The sequence below is a fragment of the Cnephaeus nilssonii genome, assembly GCF_951640355.1.
Source record: "Cnephaeus nilssonii genome assembly, chromosome: 5".
NCBI lineage: Eukaryota > Metazoa > Chordata > Mammalia > Chiroptera > Vespertilionidae > Cnephaeus > Cnephaeus nilssonii.
In genome coordinates, this window is record NC_137076.1 from 29,022,263 (window position 1) to 29,043,332 (window position 21,070).

The 21,070-nt window shown below is 49.7% G+C and overlaps 1 protein-coding gene across 1 annotated transcript in view; it reads right to left on the reverse strand.

The window, feature by feature from the left end:
* UHRF1 (ubiquitin like with PHD and ring finger domains 1) overlaps window positions 1–19,306 on the reverse strand; it is a 42,058-nt gene extending 22,752 nt beyond the window's left edge. The window contains exons 1-5 of the mRNA XM_079772862.1: window positions 19,167–19,306; window positions 17,699–17,865; window positions 4,565–4,840; window positions 3,488–3,858; window positions 357–572 (exon numbers count right to left, since the gene is read on the reverse strand). Of these exons, the coding sequence (XP_079628988.1) occupies window positions 357–572; window positions 3,488–3,858; window positions 4,565–4,840; window positions 17,699–17,851 (1,016 nt within the window). The 5' untranslated portion in view covers window positions 17,852–17,865; window positions 19,167–19,306. The remainder of the gene's footprint in view (window positions 1–356; window positions 573–3,487; window positions 3,859–4,564; window positions 4,841–17,698; window positions 17,866–19,166) is intronic.
* Window positions 19,307–21,070: the final 1,764 nt, after the last annotated feature.

Genomic DNA, 21,070 nt, shown 5'->3' on the forward strand with positions numbered 1-21,070 from the left:
GGTGAGGAGCAAACCCACAACCCAGGTATGTGCCCTTGTCAGGGAATCAAATCCGAGACCCTCTGGTGCACAGGCTGGCGCTCTAACCTCTGAGAGACACCAGCCAGGGCAGTACCTTCTGACTTGGATGCATTTTAAGTTCTTACCTCTTTGCCAAATCTAAAACAACAAATGAAAGAGAACAAGGAAGGCCGACTTTCCACCTGAGCTCAGAGATGGTTCCCGAGCAGGGGCAGGAAGGGTCAGTCTCAGAAGATGACCAGTAAACAGCAGGACGTTGGAGCGGAGCCCCAGAGGGGAGGACAGGTGGAGGCTGAGGGCCTTGCCCACAGAGCGCTGGCTGGATAGCCACTCACCCGAGCCTGATGTTAGCATACAGCTCCCGTGATGTCCGGGTCTGGTTCTTCCGCAGGATCACTGCATCGTACCAGAAGCCCCGCTCCTTCGGCTTGTCGGGGTTGTAGTTGAGCATGACCTCCTGGCCCTCCTTCAGGTCCTGCCATCTGATGATTTGTCGGGCTCGGGCCCGGACGTTCTGTGAACTCATCTGGACCACACCGTATTCCGGGTAACTAGGAGGCAAACCCCACACTCAGATCCCAGGGCAACACCAGACCCCTTTCCCTCCAAAGAAGAGAGAAGCAAGGAGGAGAAAGCCACACACAACAGAGGTGTGGGTTATCTCATCGAAAAAGCAAGTAAATTCCCCTCTGCTGGTGTCGAAAATACACAGGTGCAGAAGACAGGTTTGTTACAGAAGGTGTTGTGGGTTGACCTTGTGTCCCCCAAAAAGATATGCTGGTGGTCTAACCCTTGGCACCTGGGAATGGCACCTAATTTGGAAATAGGGTCTTTGCAGATGTAATCAAGTTAAGTCACAATGCCTTAATCCATTATAACTGGTGTCCTTATAAGAGGGAACAAGTCAGACACAGAGAATGACACATGAAGCGGGAGACAGAGACTAGAATAATATAGTCACCAGCCAAGGATTGCCAGCCACAATCAGAAGCTGGAAGAGGCGAGGAAGGATTCTCTCCTACAGGTTTCGGGAAAATCATGGCCTGGCTGACACCTTGATTTTGGCCTCTGGAACTGTAAACTAACTTTTTTCACATTCTGAAAATGAATTTTGCAGAGGGACATGCATTAACTCATTTATATAAATATAATGCATTGGCTATTAGGATACAATAGGAAGTCATTAGGCTGGATATACAGAAATATTCCAGCAGCCTCATAAAAGGCACAAAATAATTGGTCTGAAAGAAACAAATTCTACCAGAAACAAATTTAAACCTCACCTGTGGGGGACAACTCCAAATTTATTATGAGTAGCTATATGCCTGGCGCTCATTATTTTCGCTAGTAAACCACCAAAGGCAAGGGTTGCCAAACTTTTCCTGTAAAGGGCCAGATAGTAAATACAGTAAAACCTCGATATAACAGACTAATTTGAGCAAGCGGGTATCCATTAAAGCTGAAAGCCCGTTATATAATAGAGTATGTTTTCCGAATGTGTACGTTAAAAAATTGACAAATTAGTTTACCTGTTTTTACTTATGCAGACATATTTGTGTAATTAAAGTTAAGTATGTATGAAAAGTTTAATTTCACAGAAAAGTTTTCTATATGTATTACTGTAATTTTAAATTTATACTAAATTGATCTAGTAAATGTGTGCATTCACTAGTCACCTTGAGTAAACAAATGCACACGTGGGGGGCATAGCTTAGCACATCAGAACATCAGCCAGCATGCATGAAAACTGCTGTAGAAAGTCATGCCACTCAACAACAGCACTAATAACAAGTGCCATGCATTATGATCATGTGCTAATCATTTGCTGTACATTGTTTAGAAGCGGTGACACTTGGATTTAAATATGTAGACTATAGCTATAGATATACATTTATTTATATTGGCAAAATTACTACAGTGTTTTTTGCAACATGTCTTAATCACTAAAATTTGTTTAAAATAAGTGAATTAATAACAAAAATAACCTGTAATTTAATTATAAACAACACTTGGTTAAAAGCATTTCAAAATTAACAGGGTGATAAATTTTTTTTAAATTCATACTCTTGGAGATTCTTCATTTAAACATTTCCAAATAATTGTTTTGTAGTTTTTTTTTAAATATATTTTTATTGATTTCAGAGAGGAAGGGAGAGGGAGTGATAGAAACATCAATGACTAGAGAATCATTGATCTGCTGTCTCCTGCTTGCCCCCCACTGGGGATCAAGCCTGCAACCCAGGCATATGGCCTTTTAAATGGGAAATTGAACCATGACCTCCTGGTTCATGGCTGACTTTCAACCACTAAGCCACACCAGCCAGGCATCAGGGTGTTAATTTTCACATATGACTTACAGAACAGAAATTTTGTCTGTTAAATCCGAAGTCCATTAAATTGAGGGTTTACTGTATTTTTTTTTTTTTTTTTTGGCTTTGTGAGCTAGAAGGTCTCTATCATAGATATTCAATTGTGCGGCTATCACTAAGAAAGCATCCACAGGCAATAGGCAAACACAAATGGGCATTGATGTGTTTCAATACAGCTTCATTGGCCCTCGGGCCTTAGGATGGGAATCTTGTGTCTACTGTGATTCATTATTCAATTACTTCAATAATTTTTATAGAGCTAATAAGCTTAGTATGTGCCAGAAACTGGGATAAGCAGTGGGACCCAGCAGAGAACCAAAGGAAGCTCTTGTGCCCTTTGGAATGTGAGCTCCCTATAGGCAGGCATGCTTGCCCTATTATGGACTGAATTGTAACCCTCCCCGCAACGTGACTATCATTCGGAGATGGGGCCTTTCGGGAGATCACTGAAGTTAAATGAGATCATACAATTGGGTCCCTAATCTGATGGGGTTAGTGTCCTTATAAGAGGAGACCAGAGCTCGCTCTCTTTCCATGTGAGAACACAGTGAGAAGATAGTCAAGAAGGAAGCAACCCTACCAATACTTTGATCTTGGACTTCCCACATCCAAAACTGTGAGAACATAAATGTCTGCTGTTTAAGCCGCCCAGCATGTGGTATGTTGTTATGGAGCCCAAGCCTACTAAGATACCCTCTGGGTTAACAGACAAGAATTCCCTGTGGCCAGCACAGGGCCTGACACACAGTAAATGCTCAATAAATATGCATTACAGTGAGGGAGAGGACAAACACGTAAGATGGTTTCATGTGGTACCAATGATACGTGGTATGAATAAAATAGAACAGGAAATAGGGAAGGGGGTGGTCTGACTGGAAGGTCAGAGCAGAGTTCTCCAAGGAGACCTGAGGAGGGGTTGGCCTTGCTTTGGGTCCCCGTGACACTAGTCTTCTAGGTGTGGCCTCCTGTGTTGTTTGGGAGCATGAGGGTGGGAGCCTCGAATCCTGACCATCATCCCCAAGGCTGTACCAAACTCCAGGTTCTATATACACAGAACCAACAGTGTAGGCCCACCACCTCCCTGCAATGACACTCACTCATCATATGTCACATGATAAATGACATCGTCTTCTTCTTCCAACGTGGAGGCGGAGCTACAGGGTGCCTCCTGGGACGAGGTGGAGCTACAGGGTGCATCCTCAGACGAGGCGGAGCTACAGGGTGCATCCTGGGACGAGGCAGAGCTACAGGGTGCGTCCTGGGACGAGGTGGAGCTACAGGGTGCATCCTCAGACGAGGTGGAGCTACAGGGTGCGTCCTGGGACGAGGTGGAGCTAGAGGGTGCGTCCTGGGATGAGGTAGAGCTACCAGGCGTGTCCTGGGATGGTGGCTTCTTTGTCACCCTGACAACCTTCGCCTCAAACCAACTTCCCACATCCGTGTCCCGAGCATCAACGTACTCATTGACCTGCAAGGTAAAAGGAAACTCTCTTATCCAACCCAGGGAAGGAATTCTGATCAGCAACACTCACTCCTCATAGGTCAGGGCCTGTTTTGATCCTTGGCACTGGCTGTTTCAGGCCTGGGACGCAAATTCAAATGCCGGAATCGGGTCTCTTGAATGCAGCACTTTGGACATTGGGACCCCTCTGTGAGGGACCATCCTGGCCATTGTTGGGTGCTGAGAATCTCTGTCCCCCATGACTGAGGATACTTGATGTCAGCAGTATCCCCAGTCATGATATCCACAGATGTCCTAAGATTTTGCCAATGTCCCTGGAAGCAGAATCAGCCTAGGGAGGCCAGAACTGTCCATTTCTCAAGAAAAGCTGAGAATCCAGATCATTATATGAAATTTCATGATCTTAGAAGGTGGCAGAGAATTCAGAAATTTTACAGCCACTACAAAGGCCATAGCAGACACCTGTAGGCCAGACCCAGGATTCTGTTTCAGGGATCAGAAAGAAATCTGGAGTAGCGCATGTTTCTGCCAAAGAAACTTCAGGTTTTCACGGCAGGACTGTGGGTGCCCAGCCACCGGGATGGAGGGGAGTTGACCCGCCTTCATGAGCTCGTGGCTGGGTGGTGGGGAAGCCAAAGTCAGTGGAGCATGAGGAATGATCCTCAGGGGTGCAGAGATCGGCCAGACCCCAAACCTTCTGCAGGTGCCTCACCTTGTACAGGCCCAGCTCCGTCTCATCATACACTGCCTCCTCTGTTAAGCCTGCATTTCTGTCCGCCTCCACAGCCACCTCACCGCTAGTGGAGGACTTGTCCGACTCGCTCTGGCCCAGGCAGTAGCCAGAATCCGTGTCAGAAAGCTCAGAGTCTCTCTCCTGGTTGTTGCTGCTGCTGCTACTAGGGGGAGGCATGAGATTCTGCCGAACCAGTAGCTGGATGGTGTCATTCAGGCGAACATCGTAGTCAAAGAGGGTGTGGCCATCCTCCATCTGCAGAGATACCAAGACAGAGGTCACTTACCTGCCTGTATTTAGTGTGCCTTCTGGGTGCCAGGCACAGGAACATGCTGTGAGCTAAGGATGGAATCTGCCCTCAGATTATGGGACAATAAAACCTGTTCCCTCCTGAGCATGCACACTGATAACCCTTCCCCAGGGTCCCCGGACCCTCTCAAATGAGGACTCCCGGTGTCATCAGGTAAGTGTCCCCATGAGCACAGCATAATCCTGCTGTGCTGCGGACACACATCAGATGTCAGGGGAGGTTCCCTTAGTACTTCATGTGTTAACTTGCTTTGCAACTTTTGTTACAATAAACACACATTGTCATTCTCAATTGAGGGCAATCCAGCATACAGGTGCCACTGGCACACAATGTTTGGGGACATCTATGGTTGTCACGATGGAGTGCATAGGGCCAGAAATACTGCAAAACCTTCCCAGACAATGACCTGGCCCCAATGTCAGCAGTGCGCAGGGAGGAGACCCAGCCTATGTGAGCCCAAGGAGACATACACCCCAACATCCACAAGTCTCCTTTGTAAAGCTCTAGCTCAGGTCTTATCCACACAGGGCAAGTTCTCAGATCCATTAACTCTACCGCTCTCTATTAACTCCTTGAGGCTAATTCCACCCACACTAGACACCTGCTAACAGGACACTGTGGCCAGCACAGCTCAGCAAGCTACACCTCTGGGTGTGACTCTGCAGGTGTGAAGGAGTTTTGTCTTCTGAGTTGCATCCTGATGGCATAAGGCCAAGGAGTTACCTTTTATTAGAAACTATCCCACAGCACTCCGCCAACATCCAACAAGGACCCGCAAGCGCACCTTGTTCTATCCAGATGCCCCTAAGGCAGGTCTGTGTAACATTGGGGCTGGATCCTTCTCTGTGGAGGGCCATCCTGAGCACTGCAAGGTGTTGAGCAGCACACCTGGCCCCCACCCCCAATGCCAGGAGCTCCCCCAGTCATACCAACCTCAGATGTCTCCAAACTTCCACTGTCCCCTTGGGGCAGAACAACCTGGTTCAGAAGCAGTGCCCTCAAGAAAAGGGAAAAGAGAGGAAAACATACACTTCCCTCCTTCCAAATTTTTACCAAAAGCTGATGTTTCAAAGGGCTGGTTGCAAGTAATATGCAAACAGCATCGGGGGTCACAGTGGAGGCAAGTTCCAGGGTCCAAGGTCATCCTTCAGTCCAGTGGTTATTATTCTTTCTTCATCACAAACCTGAGAATTTGATGATGACCCCTCCCCCCAAAAAATGCATCTGAACACACCATCACTTGCTTACAGCTGCAGAGGTTGCCAGGGCCCCTCTGAAATCCCCCTCGATGTCACAATGTTTATCCATTCACACGATGGAATATTATTCAGCCATGAAAAGGAGTGAAGCACTGACACTCACTACAACGTGAATGGACCTTGAACACAGAATGCTCAGTGAGAAGCCAGACACAAAAGGCCACACAGTGTGTGCTTTCATCTATGTGAAATGTCCAGAACAGGCACATCCACAGAGACAGGAAGTGGGTGACGGTTGCCAGGGACTGAGGGAGGAAGATGGGGAATAAGGCAGTGATCATTAAAAGGTGTAGTTTCCTTTGGATGAAAATGTCCTAAAATTTACTGTGATGACAGTTGCAAATCTATATAGAGAGAAAATACTGAATTGCATATGTTAAAGAGGAGATTTGTATGTTATGAGTTCAATCTCAAGCTGCTTTTTTTTTCCTTAAAAAAAAGACCCTAGATGGTTTTGCTCAGTGGATAGAGCATCAGCCTGCGAACTGAAGGGTCCCGGGGTTCGATTCTGGTCAATGGTACATGCCTGGGTTGTGAGCTCGATCCCTAGTAGGGGGCATGCGGGAGGCAGCTGATCGATGATTCTCTCTCATCATTGATGTTTCTATCTTTCTCTCCCTCTCCCTTCCTCTCTGAAATCAATAAAAATATATTTTTAAAAAAGAAAGCTACATATATATAATCCCATTCACAGATGGTCCTCGACTTATAATGGCTCAACTTGCGATTATTTTGACTTTTCGATGGTGCAAAAGCAATACACATTCAGTAGTAGCCATACTTCGAATTTTGAATTTGGATCTTGTCCCAGGCTGGCGATATTCAGTCTAATACTCTCATGTGGTGCTGGGCAGCTGCATCAGGAGGATTTTGCCCAACTGTAGGCGAATGTAAGGGTTATATCACAACGGGCTGGGTTAAACTGTGTTTGGTAGGTTAGGTATACTAAGTACATCTTGTTTTATTTTTAATCCTCACCTAAGATATTTTTTCCATTGACTTTTAGAGAGAGTAGGAGGGTGAGAGGAGAGGGAGCGGGAGAGGGAGAGGAAGAGAGAGAGAGAGAGAGAGAGAGAAAGGAAAACATCAATGTGAGAGAGACACATCAATTGGTTGCCTCCCGCACACACCCTGACCGCACACACCCTGACGGGGGTGAGGATGAACTTACAACCAAGTCAAGTGCCCTTGATCAGGAATCGACTCTTAGGTCCTCAGGCCAATGCGCTAACCACTGGCCAGGGCTAAATATGTTTTTCACTTACAATATTTCAACTTCTCAGGATATAACAACCCATCACAAGTCAAAGGGCATCTGTGTATGATATTCTGGAAAAGGCAAAACTATGGAGACAGTGAAAGGAGCAGTGGCTGCCAGAAAGTGGAGGGAGGATAAATAGGTATAGCACAGAGTATTTTTAAGGCAGTGAAACTACTCTGTGTAGTTTCCAACCCTATGGAATTTATGACACCAAGAGTGAACCCTAAGATAGCCTATGGACTCTGGGTGACTATGATATGCCGATCTAGGTTCATGGATTATAACAAATGCACCATCTGGTGCCCGATGCTGACAGAAGGCTGTGTGAGTACACAGGAAATCTCTGAACCTGCCTCATCATTTTGCTGAGAAGCTAAGATTGCTCTCAAAAATAAAGTTTATTAATTAAAAAAAAAAGATGAAGGAGAAATGCCCCCAGTGTAACTGTGACAAGGAAACCAGCAGAGGGCAAGCCAAATGGCCTTAAAAAGGATAAACAAGACATTCACACCTAGGGCCCAGCACCTCCATGGTTAGGCAGACATCCCTCATTCGCCTGGTCATTCTGTGGGGAGGGGCCATTCTGGGCACTTCTGAGCATTGAGCAACATCCCTGGCCTCCACCCACACCTAATTCCATGAGTACCCCCAGTCATGACAACCACAAATGTCCCCAGACATGGCCCAGTGTCTCCAGGGGGAGTTGCCCTCAGTAAGAACCAGTAAGCTAGAGAGACCCTCACATGTGCTTGAGGAACACGGACACCAATGTTCCTACCTGGTATATTCACAGGGGCATTATTTGCAAGCAAAACCATGGCTTATGCATGCAAAGGAGTATTCCACAGCTGCATGTGACAATGAAACACAGCAAAAGTAGATGTGTCTCCCAAACACACATCAAGGGAAACGAGGACAACTTCAGAGGACGAGAAATAAACCTATCCCCTATCCACCTGGGCAACGGAGAGGCAGTGGTAGGGCCGAGCCAGAAGGGAACACGTGATCAGATTTCTGTTTCACAACGAGCACCGGACAGAGGCCAAGTTGGAGAGGAGAGAGGCCAAGCTGGGAGGCTGAGGTAAGAGAGGAGGTAGAATGTACCAGAATGGCCACTGGGGGTGCAGAGGAGGGGTGGAAAGGGTCACGCAGACACTGAGGCAGGGGGAATCCTGATTTGGGTTCAACACTCACACCACTCCTCTCTCATGGTATTTTTCTGACATCTTCCACAGGTTGAGCCCCACACTGGGCCTGACCTGGCCCCTCACCTCCGTGACAGGTCAGGACCGACAGAAGCCCACTGACTTGCTCAGGGCCTGAGCTCCCTGGAGGAGGCAACATGTGTGCCCGCACAAGGGTGCAGACAGAGGCACAAACAGGGCAGGACGTGGGCAGGAAAGGGGGCACTCGGGTTGGGCCAGGCTGGCATGAAGCTCTGCCTGCAGGACACGATTCACAAGCTAGTTTGGCTGCATCCAGAGGCCCTTTCTGGAACTTTCCAGAAGGGTCCTACAGTCAGCAGGAAGCAGCTTGCACAACTGTTTGCTACAGTGAGGAGGTGTATTGTGTGTCCCTCTGGCCCCACCTGCTTCCCCAAAGCTGTGCAGAAACGTTCAGGAACCACAGGGAGAGAGGCTGGGCCCAGGCCTACCTCATGCTAACATGTCCGCATGAGGCAACCAAACAGTCTAAGGTTTGGGTTCGTTATCAAGATCCTATAATCCCAACCAAGGCTAACAGCATTAATAAAAGCTATAGCTTTTTCCGCCAGACACTAAATCTGCTGGCACCTTGATCTTGGACTTCCAGCCTCCAGAACTGTAAGAAATAAAATTCTGATGTTTATTAAAAAAATAAAAATAAAAGCTATAAAAACTGAATGACAAGTGAGCACCACCTTCTGTTAGAACAGTGGTTCTCAACCTTCCTAATGCCGTGACCCTTTAATACAGTTCCTCATGTTGTGGTGACCCCAACCATAAAATTATTTTCGTTGCTACTTCACAACTGTAATTTTGCTACTGTTATGAATCGTAATGTAAATATCTGTGTTTTCCGATGGTCTTAGGCGACCCTGTGGGTTGTGACCCACAGGTTGAGAACCGCTGCTGTAGAGCCTAAGACCATCGGAAAGCACAGATATTTACATTACGATTCATTAACAGTAGCAAAATTACAGTTATGAAGTAGCAACGAAAATAATTTTATGGTTGGGGGTCACCACAACATGAGGAACTGTATTAAAGGGTCGCGGCATTAGGAAGGTTGAGAACCACTGCGTTAGAGGTTCTAATGTTAAAATTAAACCTGAAGTTAAAATCCTGAATAACCGCCCTAACCGGTTTGGCTCAGTGGATAGAGCGGTGGCCTGCGGACTCAAGGGTCCCAGGTTCGATTCCGGTCAAGGGCACGTAACTTGGTTGCAGGCACATCCCCAGTAGGGGGTGTGCAGGAGGCAGCTGATTGATGTTTCTCTCTCATCGATGTTTCTAACTCTCTCTCCCTCTCCCTTCCTCTCTGTAAAAAAATAAAATCCTGAATAACCAAAATTTCCACTGACAACATCTTAAATTGCCTATTTAAAATATACAGTTGTACCTAGATATCTGCAGGGCAGGGGGTCCTGAACCCCCAAGGACACCCAAATCGTGAGATGCTCAAGTCCCTTATAGAAAACTAGTGTCCCAGTGCACAGATTCATGCACATTGAAAGGAAACTAATTAGAAGAAATATTTTAATGTCGCTATTCGCCCTTTCTCTACAATAGAAGTGTCAACCAAATTCACAATCAACAATGACAGATCGAAATATAAGCATGCAATTGGTGCTGAGAGCTTTATATGTATTGTGCATGCACGAGTCAACTTAGCCTATTATATATATATAGAATAAATTTGCTTAATTAGACCTGGTTTCTGATTTAGCTAAACTTTTTTCCAGCCCAGTAAAACACCCCAACTTCTCTTTCAGGTAATTGTCAGCAACACAGCAGTAAATATCAACATGAAGCAGATTATTATTGTAGATCAGGCAGGGAGAACAAAGGATAAAATTTTTAACTGCAGCAGTGTTTGACTATATTCTGAGCAGTGAAAAAACCTGGAGTCATTTTCAAGGTCCACCGTTTCTTACTTCTTTTCAGTCAGAGGTCAAGTTTCTAAACTTTCTAAATCTCCATTTTTCAGCTAATGAAAAGAAAATAGGATTCCGAGTCTCCTATCTACCTACTCCAGGAATTCTGTGAGTATCAAATGAGATGAGGCATGAGAAAACACTTCAGACATTTGGTTAAAGTGTAAAATGTTTGCACCTGGCTATAAAGCAAGTCGTGTTCCTGAGCTGAAGAAACTGTAAGGAGGCTAGTCCCTAGGGAGAGGAAGCCAGACGTTGCTATGTGACATCATTACCTGGCACCCACAGCTACCATTTCTGGGCTGGGCTGAGCTGTGGGCCGCATTTTGCACCATGGGGTCTGAGCAGCATTGGCTGTGATTTGGTGGGCTGTCGCTCCAGGGTGGTGGCGGGGCCTGTGTCCCATTTGGGGGAAGCCAAGTGTTGCTTTGTCAGCGCCAGGTCCACAGTGTCATTTCTTTGTAAATGACTAGTGTGTGTCACAGCAGCTCCTGCATTGAGCATCTGCCCCTGGTTGTCGGTGCGCATCATAGCGACTGGTCAGACAGTAGGAGGGACACTTAACATATTAGCCTTCTCTATATGTATAAAAGGCTAAGCAACCGTCTGACTGGTAGCTATGATGCTCAATGACCACCAGGGGGCAGACGCTCAAGGCAGGAACTGCCGAGCTGCAGTGACTTGGCAGCAGTGGTTCTCTGGTGATGCACCCCAGAACCAGAGAGGAGGGAGCCTGATTTCGGGGTGCCTCACCCGAGAACCACCCTCTCGCAATCCGGGACCCCGCAGGGAATGTCAAAGAGCTGGTTTCGGCCCGATCCCCATAAGCCAGGCTGAGGGACCCCATCTGCCAGAGGCACCCTGCTCACTCCGCAGATGCCCTTCAAGCCGCGGTGCCGCCCCAGGTGTGGCCCATCTCTCCCAGTCCCACCCCACCAGCCACCTTCTAATTAATTTCCTTTCAATATGCACGAATCCGGGCCACTAGTATATAGATAACATATTTGCACATAATAACCTACATTTGCATGATCCCCAGGGACACCCAAATGGTTAGATGCTCAAGTCCCTTATAGAAAATGGTGTAGTATTTGCACAGAACCTATACGTGCATACAGGCTACAGCAGGGCACCTTACACATCCCTTCAATTGCGTGGACTCAGCGTAGTGCTTGGCATGCAGCAAATTCAAGTTCTGTTTTAAACTTTCTGGGATTTTCCCTCCTAAATAGTTTTTATCTGTGGTTGGTCAAATCTGTGAATACAAAACAAAACCTGCAGATATGGAGGACTGACTGTATGTGCTTGGAGGCACATAACCCTGTACTGCAGATTCAGGTCTGACGGCAAAACGGCAAACAGTATTTTTTAAATTAATTTGAGAGAGAAAGGAACGGGGGAGGGAGGGAAGGAGAGGGAGAAAGAGAGAGAGAAACATCAATTTGTTGTTCCACTTATTTATGCACTCATTGGTTGATTCTTGTATGTGTCCTGACTCGGGGATCAAACCCACAACCTAGGCGCATCAGGACAACACGCTAACCAACTGAGCTATCTGGCCAGGGCCAACTTGCCTACAATATTTAAATTATGTCTCTCTCTCTCTTTTAAACCAAGTATGCTTCCTGGACATTTGGAATTTTATGCCATGGGCATCATGTAAATCTAAATAAACACATATACAATTTAACAACTAAGCACCTGGTTCCTTTTGGAAACTTGTATTAAAAGCTCACCATGCCCTAGCCCAGTGGTCGGCAAACTCGTTAGTCAACAGAGCCAAATATCAACAGTACAACGATTGAAATTTCTTTTGAGAGCCGAAAACCGACTTCTGCGCATGGGCCACGAAGTTTCAGTCGGTGCGCACGTGGTATTTTGTGGAAGAGCCACACTCAAGGGGCCAAAGAGCCGCATGTGGCTCGCGAGCCGCAGTTTGCCGACCACTGCCCTAGCCTGTTTGGCTCAGTGGATAGAGCGTCAGCCTGTGGACCAATGGGTCCCAGGTTCAATTCCGGTCAAAGGCACGTACCTCAGTTGCAGGCTACTCCGGGGCGAATGCAGGAGGCAACCAATCGATGTGTTTCTCTCACATTGATATTTCTTTCTGTCTTTCCCTCTCTCTTCCACTCTCTCTAAAAATCAATGGAAAGATATTCCCAGGTGAGGAGTAAAAAAATTAAAGGAGCCCTCGCCGGTTTGGTTCAGTGGATAGAGCGTCGGCATGTGGACTGAAAGGTCCCAGGTTTGATTCCAGTCAGGGGCACATGCCTGGGTTGCAGGCTCGATCCCCAGTAGGGGGCATGCAGGAAGCAGCCAGTCAATGATTCTCTCTCATCATTGATGTTTCCATCTCTCCCTCTCCCTTCCTTCCTGAAATCAATAAAAATACTTTTTTTTTTTAATTAAAGGAGATGCTCTTTAAAAAAACTCACCGTGTTGTCTGGCCAGGGTAGCTCAGTGGTTGAACGTCAACCCATGAACCAAGAGGTCACCAGGTTCAATTCCTGGTCAGGGCACATGCCGGGGTTTCAGGCTCAATCCCCAGTAAGGGCGCACAAGAAGCAGCCGAGCAATGATTCTCTCATCCATGTTTCTATCGCTCTATCCCTCTCCCTTCTCCACTCTCTAAAATCAATAAAACACAGAAAAATAAAAAGAGCCATGCTTTCTGCTCTTCCTGACACTTTAGGGGGATACTTTTCAGGATGCCGTGTGCTGCCCCAAAACACAAGAGAGCAGGAAATAAATGTCACCGGGTTTGGCACGTGGTGGCAATTTGGGTGAGAAGTGGAGAGGACATAAACCAGACTGCGGGTCTTAATGAGGGTGGTGTGAGCCTGGTACCAAGAGGGACCCAGAGCTGAGGAGAAAAGGGAACTTGGAGACAGGAAGTTAAGAAACTGCTCTGCCCCTCTTCCAGGGGATGCAGCTTACTCCACCCCCACCTTCCCATCTCAGCCTCCAGGCCTCCGCAGAGCAACCTGAGGTGCAGGCCAGACAGAGGGTGGAGCGGCGGAAGAAGAAAACACAGGGGCAGGGTCCCAGATGTGACAGAGGGGACACAACTGCCCACTCGGGAAGGAGCAAGCAGAGTGAGCGCCTCAAGCACGACCCTTCTCTCACATCCTCGCCCCTCTCGGACATGGAGAAGGCAAATCAGGCACAACAACTGAACTCTGTCCTTTGACCCTGCAGGGCCACAGCTGACCATAAGCCCTGGAGCAACATTTCAGTGGTCTATAAGGCCAGAACTCTTGTGATGTCTCCACGCTGACACTGGCCATTTCACTCCTGTAGTCTCACAGGGGTGGAGGAGCCTTCATAACGCAGGATGATGCCACCACTCTGATGACCACGGAAACGTGCACGCGTGAATTCTAATTTCTAATTTCTAACACACAAAAAACGATGGAAATAATACCATCAGAAGCTCTTCGGGGTCCTCAACCACTCTGGAGGGTGGAAAGGGGGCCTGAGACCAAACAGTCTGAGCACCCCTGCCCTGGAAAAACTCCTGCAACCAAGTGCCCTGACACAGTCCACAGCAATGCTGCTCCTGAGAATAAAACCTGGCTTCACCAACCCGGAGCCTGATCACAGCACAGGGTGATTGGCACACCACCGCCCTCGTGACAGTTCTGTCCCGCATTTGGTTTTGTAAACAAAATGTATTGTGACTCCTACCGAAACCTGTCCATTCGTTTACATACCGTCTATGGCTGCTTTCCTGCTCGTGGTGGAGGTGAGCAGTCCCCAGAGAGACAAATATTTACTATCAGGCTCTTTACAGACAGAACCTACTGACCCCCGGCTTAGAGGGCATGCCCTCTAGCTGGGAGCTCTCCATGGGAAAAGAGACCTTCCCTCCAGCAGCCCGAAGAACAAGTCTCTCTTTGCTGCCTGACCCTGCCCTTCGGAAAGACAGGCAGCGTTCTGGAAAGGCCATTACAGCAGGGACACTTGGTAGGTTACTGTGACATGAGTGACCCTTGCAAGGCCATTCCCAGGATATCATTTCAACTGATCTTTCAGACTGACCTTAACAGAGCCTTTGAGCCCAGCAAGGCCAAGTTAGCTGTTTTCCTAAATTATCTACAAAACTACTAGGGGTGATTTTGTCCCCAAGAGGACACTTGGTGATGCTGGGGACATTTGTGGTTATCACAACTTGGGGTGCTCCTAGCATTGAGTGGGTGGGGCCAGGAATGCTGCTCAACACGGCACAGCCCCCCCCCCCCCCCCCAGAGAAAGACCAAGCCCCTCACAAAGAATGACCGGCCCCCATGTCAGGGGTGGCCAGCGGGACAGACCCTGAGCGATTTATTGCACCTTTATTGTGAGCCAGACATGGGCTCATTCCTTCACGTCTATTACCTCACTGAATTCTTACCATGCCACAAAGTCGTGGGTCCACAATTAGCTCCGTCTGAACAGAGTCAATGGCCAAGACGCTGGGACAGGGGACTTGGGAAGATTATGTAAAGCACAAAACAAAGCATTGTACCTGAGCTTGTTCAAGGCTATGCCACAAATAACAGCTATTATTAATTTTATGGGCAGCAAAAAAACAGGCGCCAGATGCCTCTCTCCTTGCCCAGGCTGGGCCTGCCGCCGAGGTCCCATCCCCCCATGCTCCCTGTATTTCCGCCAATCAAGCGACATAACCGCCAACCTATTCAGCCTAAATCAGCTGCCACAAAACCCTCCCATATCCTGAAGAAAGACTCAGCTATGTTCTGCTTTATGGTCTCAGTCAACCTCACAGCAGAACTTGGACTGCTGGTCCATATTTCTTTTAAGGGCAGGGCGGGAGATTGTGTAGACTCTCTAGAACATTCTGGAAAACAACAGCTCTCTTGCACCCACTGGAAATTGCACCGCTTCCTATCACTATTAGTCCAGTCTGTTTGCAGACTTGACTTGCTTTGAGCCGCTGCTTGTGTGCTTTTGTCACCCACCCTCCTGTCAATGTCCACACCTCCTAGCCACCAGGCCAATTCCTGGGCAGGCAACCTTGGGGAAATTGCATCAGGCTCTGAGGCCTGGCTTCCTTACCCGGAAGACAGAAACAACTACACAAAGCTGCTGAGTAGCGCAGCAGGAAGGAGAATGGGCCACACTTGGGTAACTATAAAAGCTGCACTGTGAGAAAGCAGTGTTAAGAGCCCTGTATCTCATCGCCAGCAGCCTTAAGATTAAAGGCACTACGTATGTGTCTAACGCACCTTGGTGTTGCTGTCATCATGCTTTATACTGACACAGATGTTAGCAAGACTTTTGAATGGATCAAATATTATATGAGTAAAGGGAGATAGGGGCTTGGTTATGTGGGTATAGACATTTGTCAGAACTCCAAATGGTCTGCTTAAGACGTGCCTCGATATATACAAATCTTACCTAAAAAGACAATGAGAACCCCAATTGTGAACTCCTGTTAATGACAGGCATGCTGAGTGCTTAGGGGTGATATGAACTAGTGTCTGCAAACTTACTTTGAAATGCATCCCAGAAAACAAGACATATTGGTGGATCGATAGAACAAGACAGAGCTGAGTGATAAAAGTGACTACACAAAATATTAGTGGTAAAACCTAGGGGTAGGTGTTCATGTGTTCATGGGTCTTTCAATTGTTCTGCATGTTTGCAATGTAAAAATTGAAATGAACAGTGTTTAATAGAATATAAACCTACTGATGTTAAAAAAAAAAAGTGCTTGGCACACAACAGGCAAATAAACATAGTGCTTCCTTGAACTTTGTGAGGACTCCATTCAACCTGCTTTTGAACTACACCATGAACTAACTGCTTGCTTAGTAGGCACATGCGGGAGGTTTTCAGAAAGGACCTCCGCTGAACAAACAGACTGAGTGGCAAATCATAACCAGTGTAGATGCCACAGAATGAGGCACTCTTACGAGGCAGGAGATAGCAGCCCAGCGGAGCTCCACTCAAGCCCTGCCTTTTCTCAACACGAACGCGGCTGCACAGTTAAATCGCGAAGTTTGCAGGATCGGCTTTCCCTCCCCAGGCAGGGCGGGTTAACTCAGATTCTTAAGACGTTCAAGTCATCCTATCTCTCACAGGAAGGAGGCTAAAGGTCTTCCAGGGCGCTGCAAGCCCAAGAAATTAATCATCAGGTCTCATTTCAAGTAAGCACACAGGATCCTCCCAACCCCCAAAAAATCATGCCCAGGCGCGGACGCGGAGTGTTTATTTTTCAATCTAGACACCAGATGGCGGCAGGATCCAGTTCAAAACGCGACAACAACAAAGTCCGGCGCACAGCCCAGTTGAGGACTTTTAATCCAGTACAATCGCTACACCGCTGTCCCTACGGTCCACCCAACTCCAGGATGGTCCCAGCAGACAGGACCAACACTTCCTTACACCATCTCCCACTCAGGGAAATTTCATTCCCAGCAGTACAATCCGCCATGCCCTCAAGGACAACTACAAAACTGGAAACCTCCCCCAGTGCCACTGGAGAAAGCGTCCCAACTGCGAGCAACCACTAGAGCCAGGGTGGCCATTTTAACTGCTACAAGGGTCTGAGGACAGAGCGCAAAGGAGAGAGAGGAGCAAGGCCGCCGACCACCGCACCAGGCCCCGTTCACAGGCAGCCCCCACAAGAGCAGGCCCAGAGGGGCAGAAATTCCAGATTGGCAAGCACCATCTCCCGCCTCCGAATACCCTGATCCAAATTTCTAGAAAACACACCCTCTGGGGACAAACTCTAAATGGGTGCAGGCCGTGGGCCACAGTGTGCGTTTCAAAGAACAAGGCGGTCCCTCCTGCCCTAGTGTTTGAGTAATGATTCTAGGCTCGTCCTTGAAATTCATCAGCTCTCATTCAGCCACCTCCAACTTCTTTTCCTAGAAATTACTTTGAGGGGCTTCAAAAACAATAAAATAAAGGGGGAGTTTTAGAGCCCCAGTGCTACAGATTTGAGTGCCAGCTGCCTGCCCAGGGTGTCAGTCTGTGAGTTGGGCCTTTGTTCCTGGCTCAGGCATTTTGAGTTTTCTGTGGAGACACGAAGCGGACCGGATGAGGGGGGAGACTGAGTGTGCTGGTGGCGGAGGAGCGAAGCCTGGACGAGACAAGAACAAAGGTGCCGGGCGGCGGGCAGCCTGCAGGGCGGGTTTACCTGCTTGCCCCTGTAGAAAAGCCTCTGTCGGCCTGGCTCCACGTGGAACAGCTCCTGGATCTTCTCCCTCAGATCTTCCACCTTGGTCAGCCTGGAGAGCGAGCCCACGCTGTGGGCCACCTTCCCATCCATGGTGCGAACCTGGATCCACATGATGCCTGCTGGTGCTGAGAGAGCCAAGAGGGGATCCTTCGGTCAGCGCTGCCACTGCCATACTTTGGGTCATCCTTGCTTTGTCCAGTCTGTGGACACCCACAAACTCCCTTAACGCCCTCTCTGACCCCTAGTCCCCACAGCCTGCCAGAGCTAGCCCCGGGCCTGGCAAAGTAAATTAAAGCAGTTAACGCGTAAATGACTAACACCAGTGTAGCGTTTAGGAGGAAGGGGAAATTAGGGAAGGCAAACGGCATCTTGAACCACTCAGTCCAACCCACACACACCCCCTCGGAGGAAAAAGACACCAACGTCCAGAGGAGGAAGGACGCCGCCAAAAGGTGAGGGGTCGAGTTTGTTCATTCATTCATTCATTCATTCACTGAATTAATACTGACGCAAGAGGGAAATCCAAAAGTCCGGCGCAGGTCGGAACTTCAGAAGTCCCTGGGAACTCAACTAAGTGCAAAGGGGAAGAACTCCCCCACCCCCACCCCCGAGACACGCGAGGCTGACCCCTCGGTGTCCGCGACCCCCGCCGCCCACCCCCCGCGCGCGTGCGCGACGCGGCTGGCCCCCGCGGTGGCCATGGCAACCAACCGCCCCGTCCCGGCCACCCCCGCACACGCCGAGCGTCTCACCTCAGCCCCACAACGTCCACGCGCGCCGGCTCCCGCTCCCCGGACTCTGACTCACGTCCTCGGAGCCCCTCTTATCCTCCTCCCTCCCGCCGGAGTGGGCCACGCCAGCGAGCCCACGCCCACCCCCACCGCCGGACCGACGGAGGGGCCCCTCGCTCGATCCGCCTCGCCCATTGGCTCCACCGCTCCAGGCCGCCCCGCCCCGCCCGCTCCCCATTGGCCCAGACGTGCCCGGGGAACGAAGGGCGCGCGAAACCGGGCTCCGGCGCGACAATTGAATCGCGGGGCGCCCCGCGCGCAGGCGCGGAGCCTGACATGGTCCCCCGCGGCCTTCCCGGCCCTCCCCCACCCAGCTGGCGAGACCCCCGCGGTGCTCCGGGGACGTTCCGCCCGCCCGTGCCTAAGTCCGGAATTCCGAAGGCGACCGCCCAGGGCGGACCGAGGTTGGGGCAGAGCCGAGTCCGCGTACAGGATAGCCCGGTGCCGGCGTGGGCGCGGGCACGCCGGCACCGGTGCTGACCGCGCGTCTCAGGCCGCTCCTGAAAGTTTTGCAAAGTTTCAGCGCCCGGTGCGCTGGGTTTCCCACCTCCCCTCTCCCCCTGCCCCCCCTCCCCGCCCCCCCCCATACACACACACCGGCCCAGGCTGGTGCCCCAATTAGCCTGGCCACTCACCTCTCCGGCCACCCCACCACGCTCCTGCCTGCGCGCTTGGCCCTGAAAATGGCGATAGAGCGGCGTGTGTGGCCCAGACCCCGCGCGGACGTGCGTGCGACCCGGAGCGCCCAGTCTGCCCACGCTGCCAGCTGCTCTGATTTTTTTCCCGCGAAAACTCGGCGTTTAGAAGTTGTGGGAGGCCACGCAGGAGGCGGGCGCCTGCATGGTGATTGGCCGCTGCAGTGGCGCGAAGCAAGAAAGGGGGTGGGGGGGCGCCCCCGCCTCAATCCACCCCCCCTTCTTCCAGCGGGCCACGGCCCCGCCCAGGCCTGCGCGCTCTGCTGGGTGTGCCCAGCGTATATGGGGCCCAGGGTCCCCCCACATGCTGCCCTCCAAAGAGCCCTAGGGACACCCAGAGTAGAGACCCCCTTGACCTACTAAATCGGTTCCTGCAGCCCCCCCCTACCGCCACCCCGACCTGGGCACGCATTGACCAGTAGGGCAAGGAAGGCTGGAATCAATGTCAACACTGCAGGAGAATGTGGGGGCCAACCGGATGGACAGGCTGATTGCCCCCAGTCCCATTTCCTAGCGTCAGGGCCCGCCAGCACTCCCACTCTACCCACCCATGAGACTTGTTTATTTGCTGGTTCCCCCACGCTCCGGCGCCACCCCCCACCCCCCACCCTCACCCCCGCCTCTTTTTCCCGCCTTTTCCGGGCTGTCCAGGCGGGAAGGGCTGCCCTGCCTGCTCCGCTCTGGCCAGTTTTGGCGGGCATCCATGCTGGGCACCTACAAAGGGTCTAGACGGAGGGCTCAGAGCTCGGGGCCCAGCAAGTGGGCAAGGCTGGCCCTGTGGGTGGTCTCCAGGAGGGTACATTTTTATCTGAGGAGACAGGCAAGAACTGAATAAATGAAGCAAATCATTTCCGACACTACATGCAACAGCTGGAGAGTGACCAGTGGCCATGTGGGGGTGGGGAAAGAGGATATTCTGGTGGAGGTGGAGAGGTGGGCCCCTCTTGGAACATGACATTTGAGCTGAGATCTGAGAAGAGAAACCAAGGCCAGATGGGTTCAGGAAGGGAAGGGCAAGCTCAGAAACAGGAAAAGGCTGAGAGGTGTAGGGGGAGCAGCAAGGAGGCCAAAGTAGCTGAACAGAGCCGCAGAAGGGAGGTTAGGAGAGGGTGAGATCAGAGGGGTGTCAGATAAGACCTCACAGGACTTTGGTCTTTCTCTTGGGAGCAGCAAGCAGCATGGGAGGGCTGTGAGGAGAGAAGTGAGGAGTTACCATTTATGCTTTTACAAGGTTTCTCTGACACGGTGTAGAGTCCGTCCCATCTTAGCACTGGTACTTGTGCTTTGATTTTCCCAGTGTGGACAGAATCCTGCCTCCCCAAAGATGCCCACATCCTAATCCCTGGAGCCTGTGACTAGGATACCTTCCACAGTAAAAGGGACTTTACAGCTGGGATTAAATGAAAACTCCTGAGATGGGGAAATATCCTAGATTGTCTGGGCTGGCCCAATGTCATCACAAGGGTTCTGATAAGTGGAGGAGAGAGAGGGTCAGAGTCAGAGAAGGAGGTGTGACAACAGAATTGGGGGGTGGAATGATGAGACCAAGAGGCAAGGAAAGTGGGAAGCCTCTAAAAGCTAGAAAAGGGAAGGAACAGATTCTCTCCCAGACCCCTAGAACACAGTCCTCTCAACTCCTTGATTTAGCTCCTGAAAACCCGTTTTAGACTTCTTACCTCCAGCACTGGAAGAGAATTAAGTTGTGTTGTTTTAAGCCACTAAATGTGGGGTGATTTGTTATAGCAGCTATAGAAAACTAATACACTCCAGATGCTAACTTTCTCTAACATCAAGACTCTCTATTACCAAATGCATTTCTGAGTGCTCAGCATTCAGCCACGAAT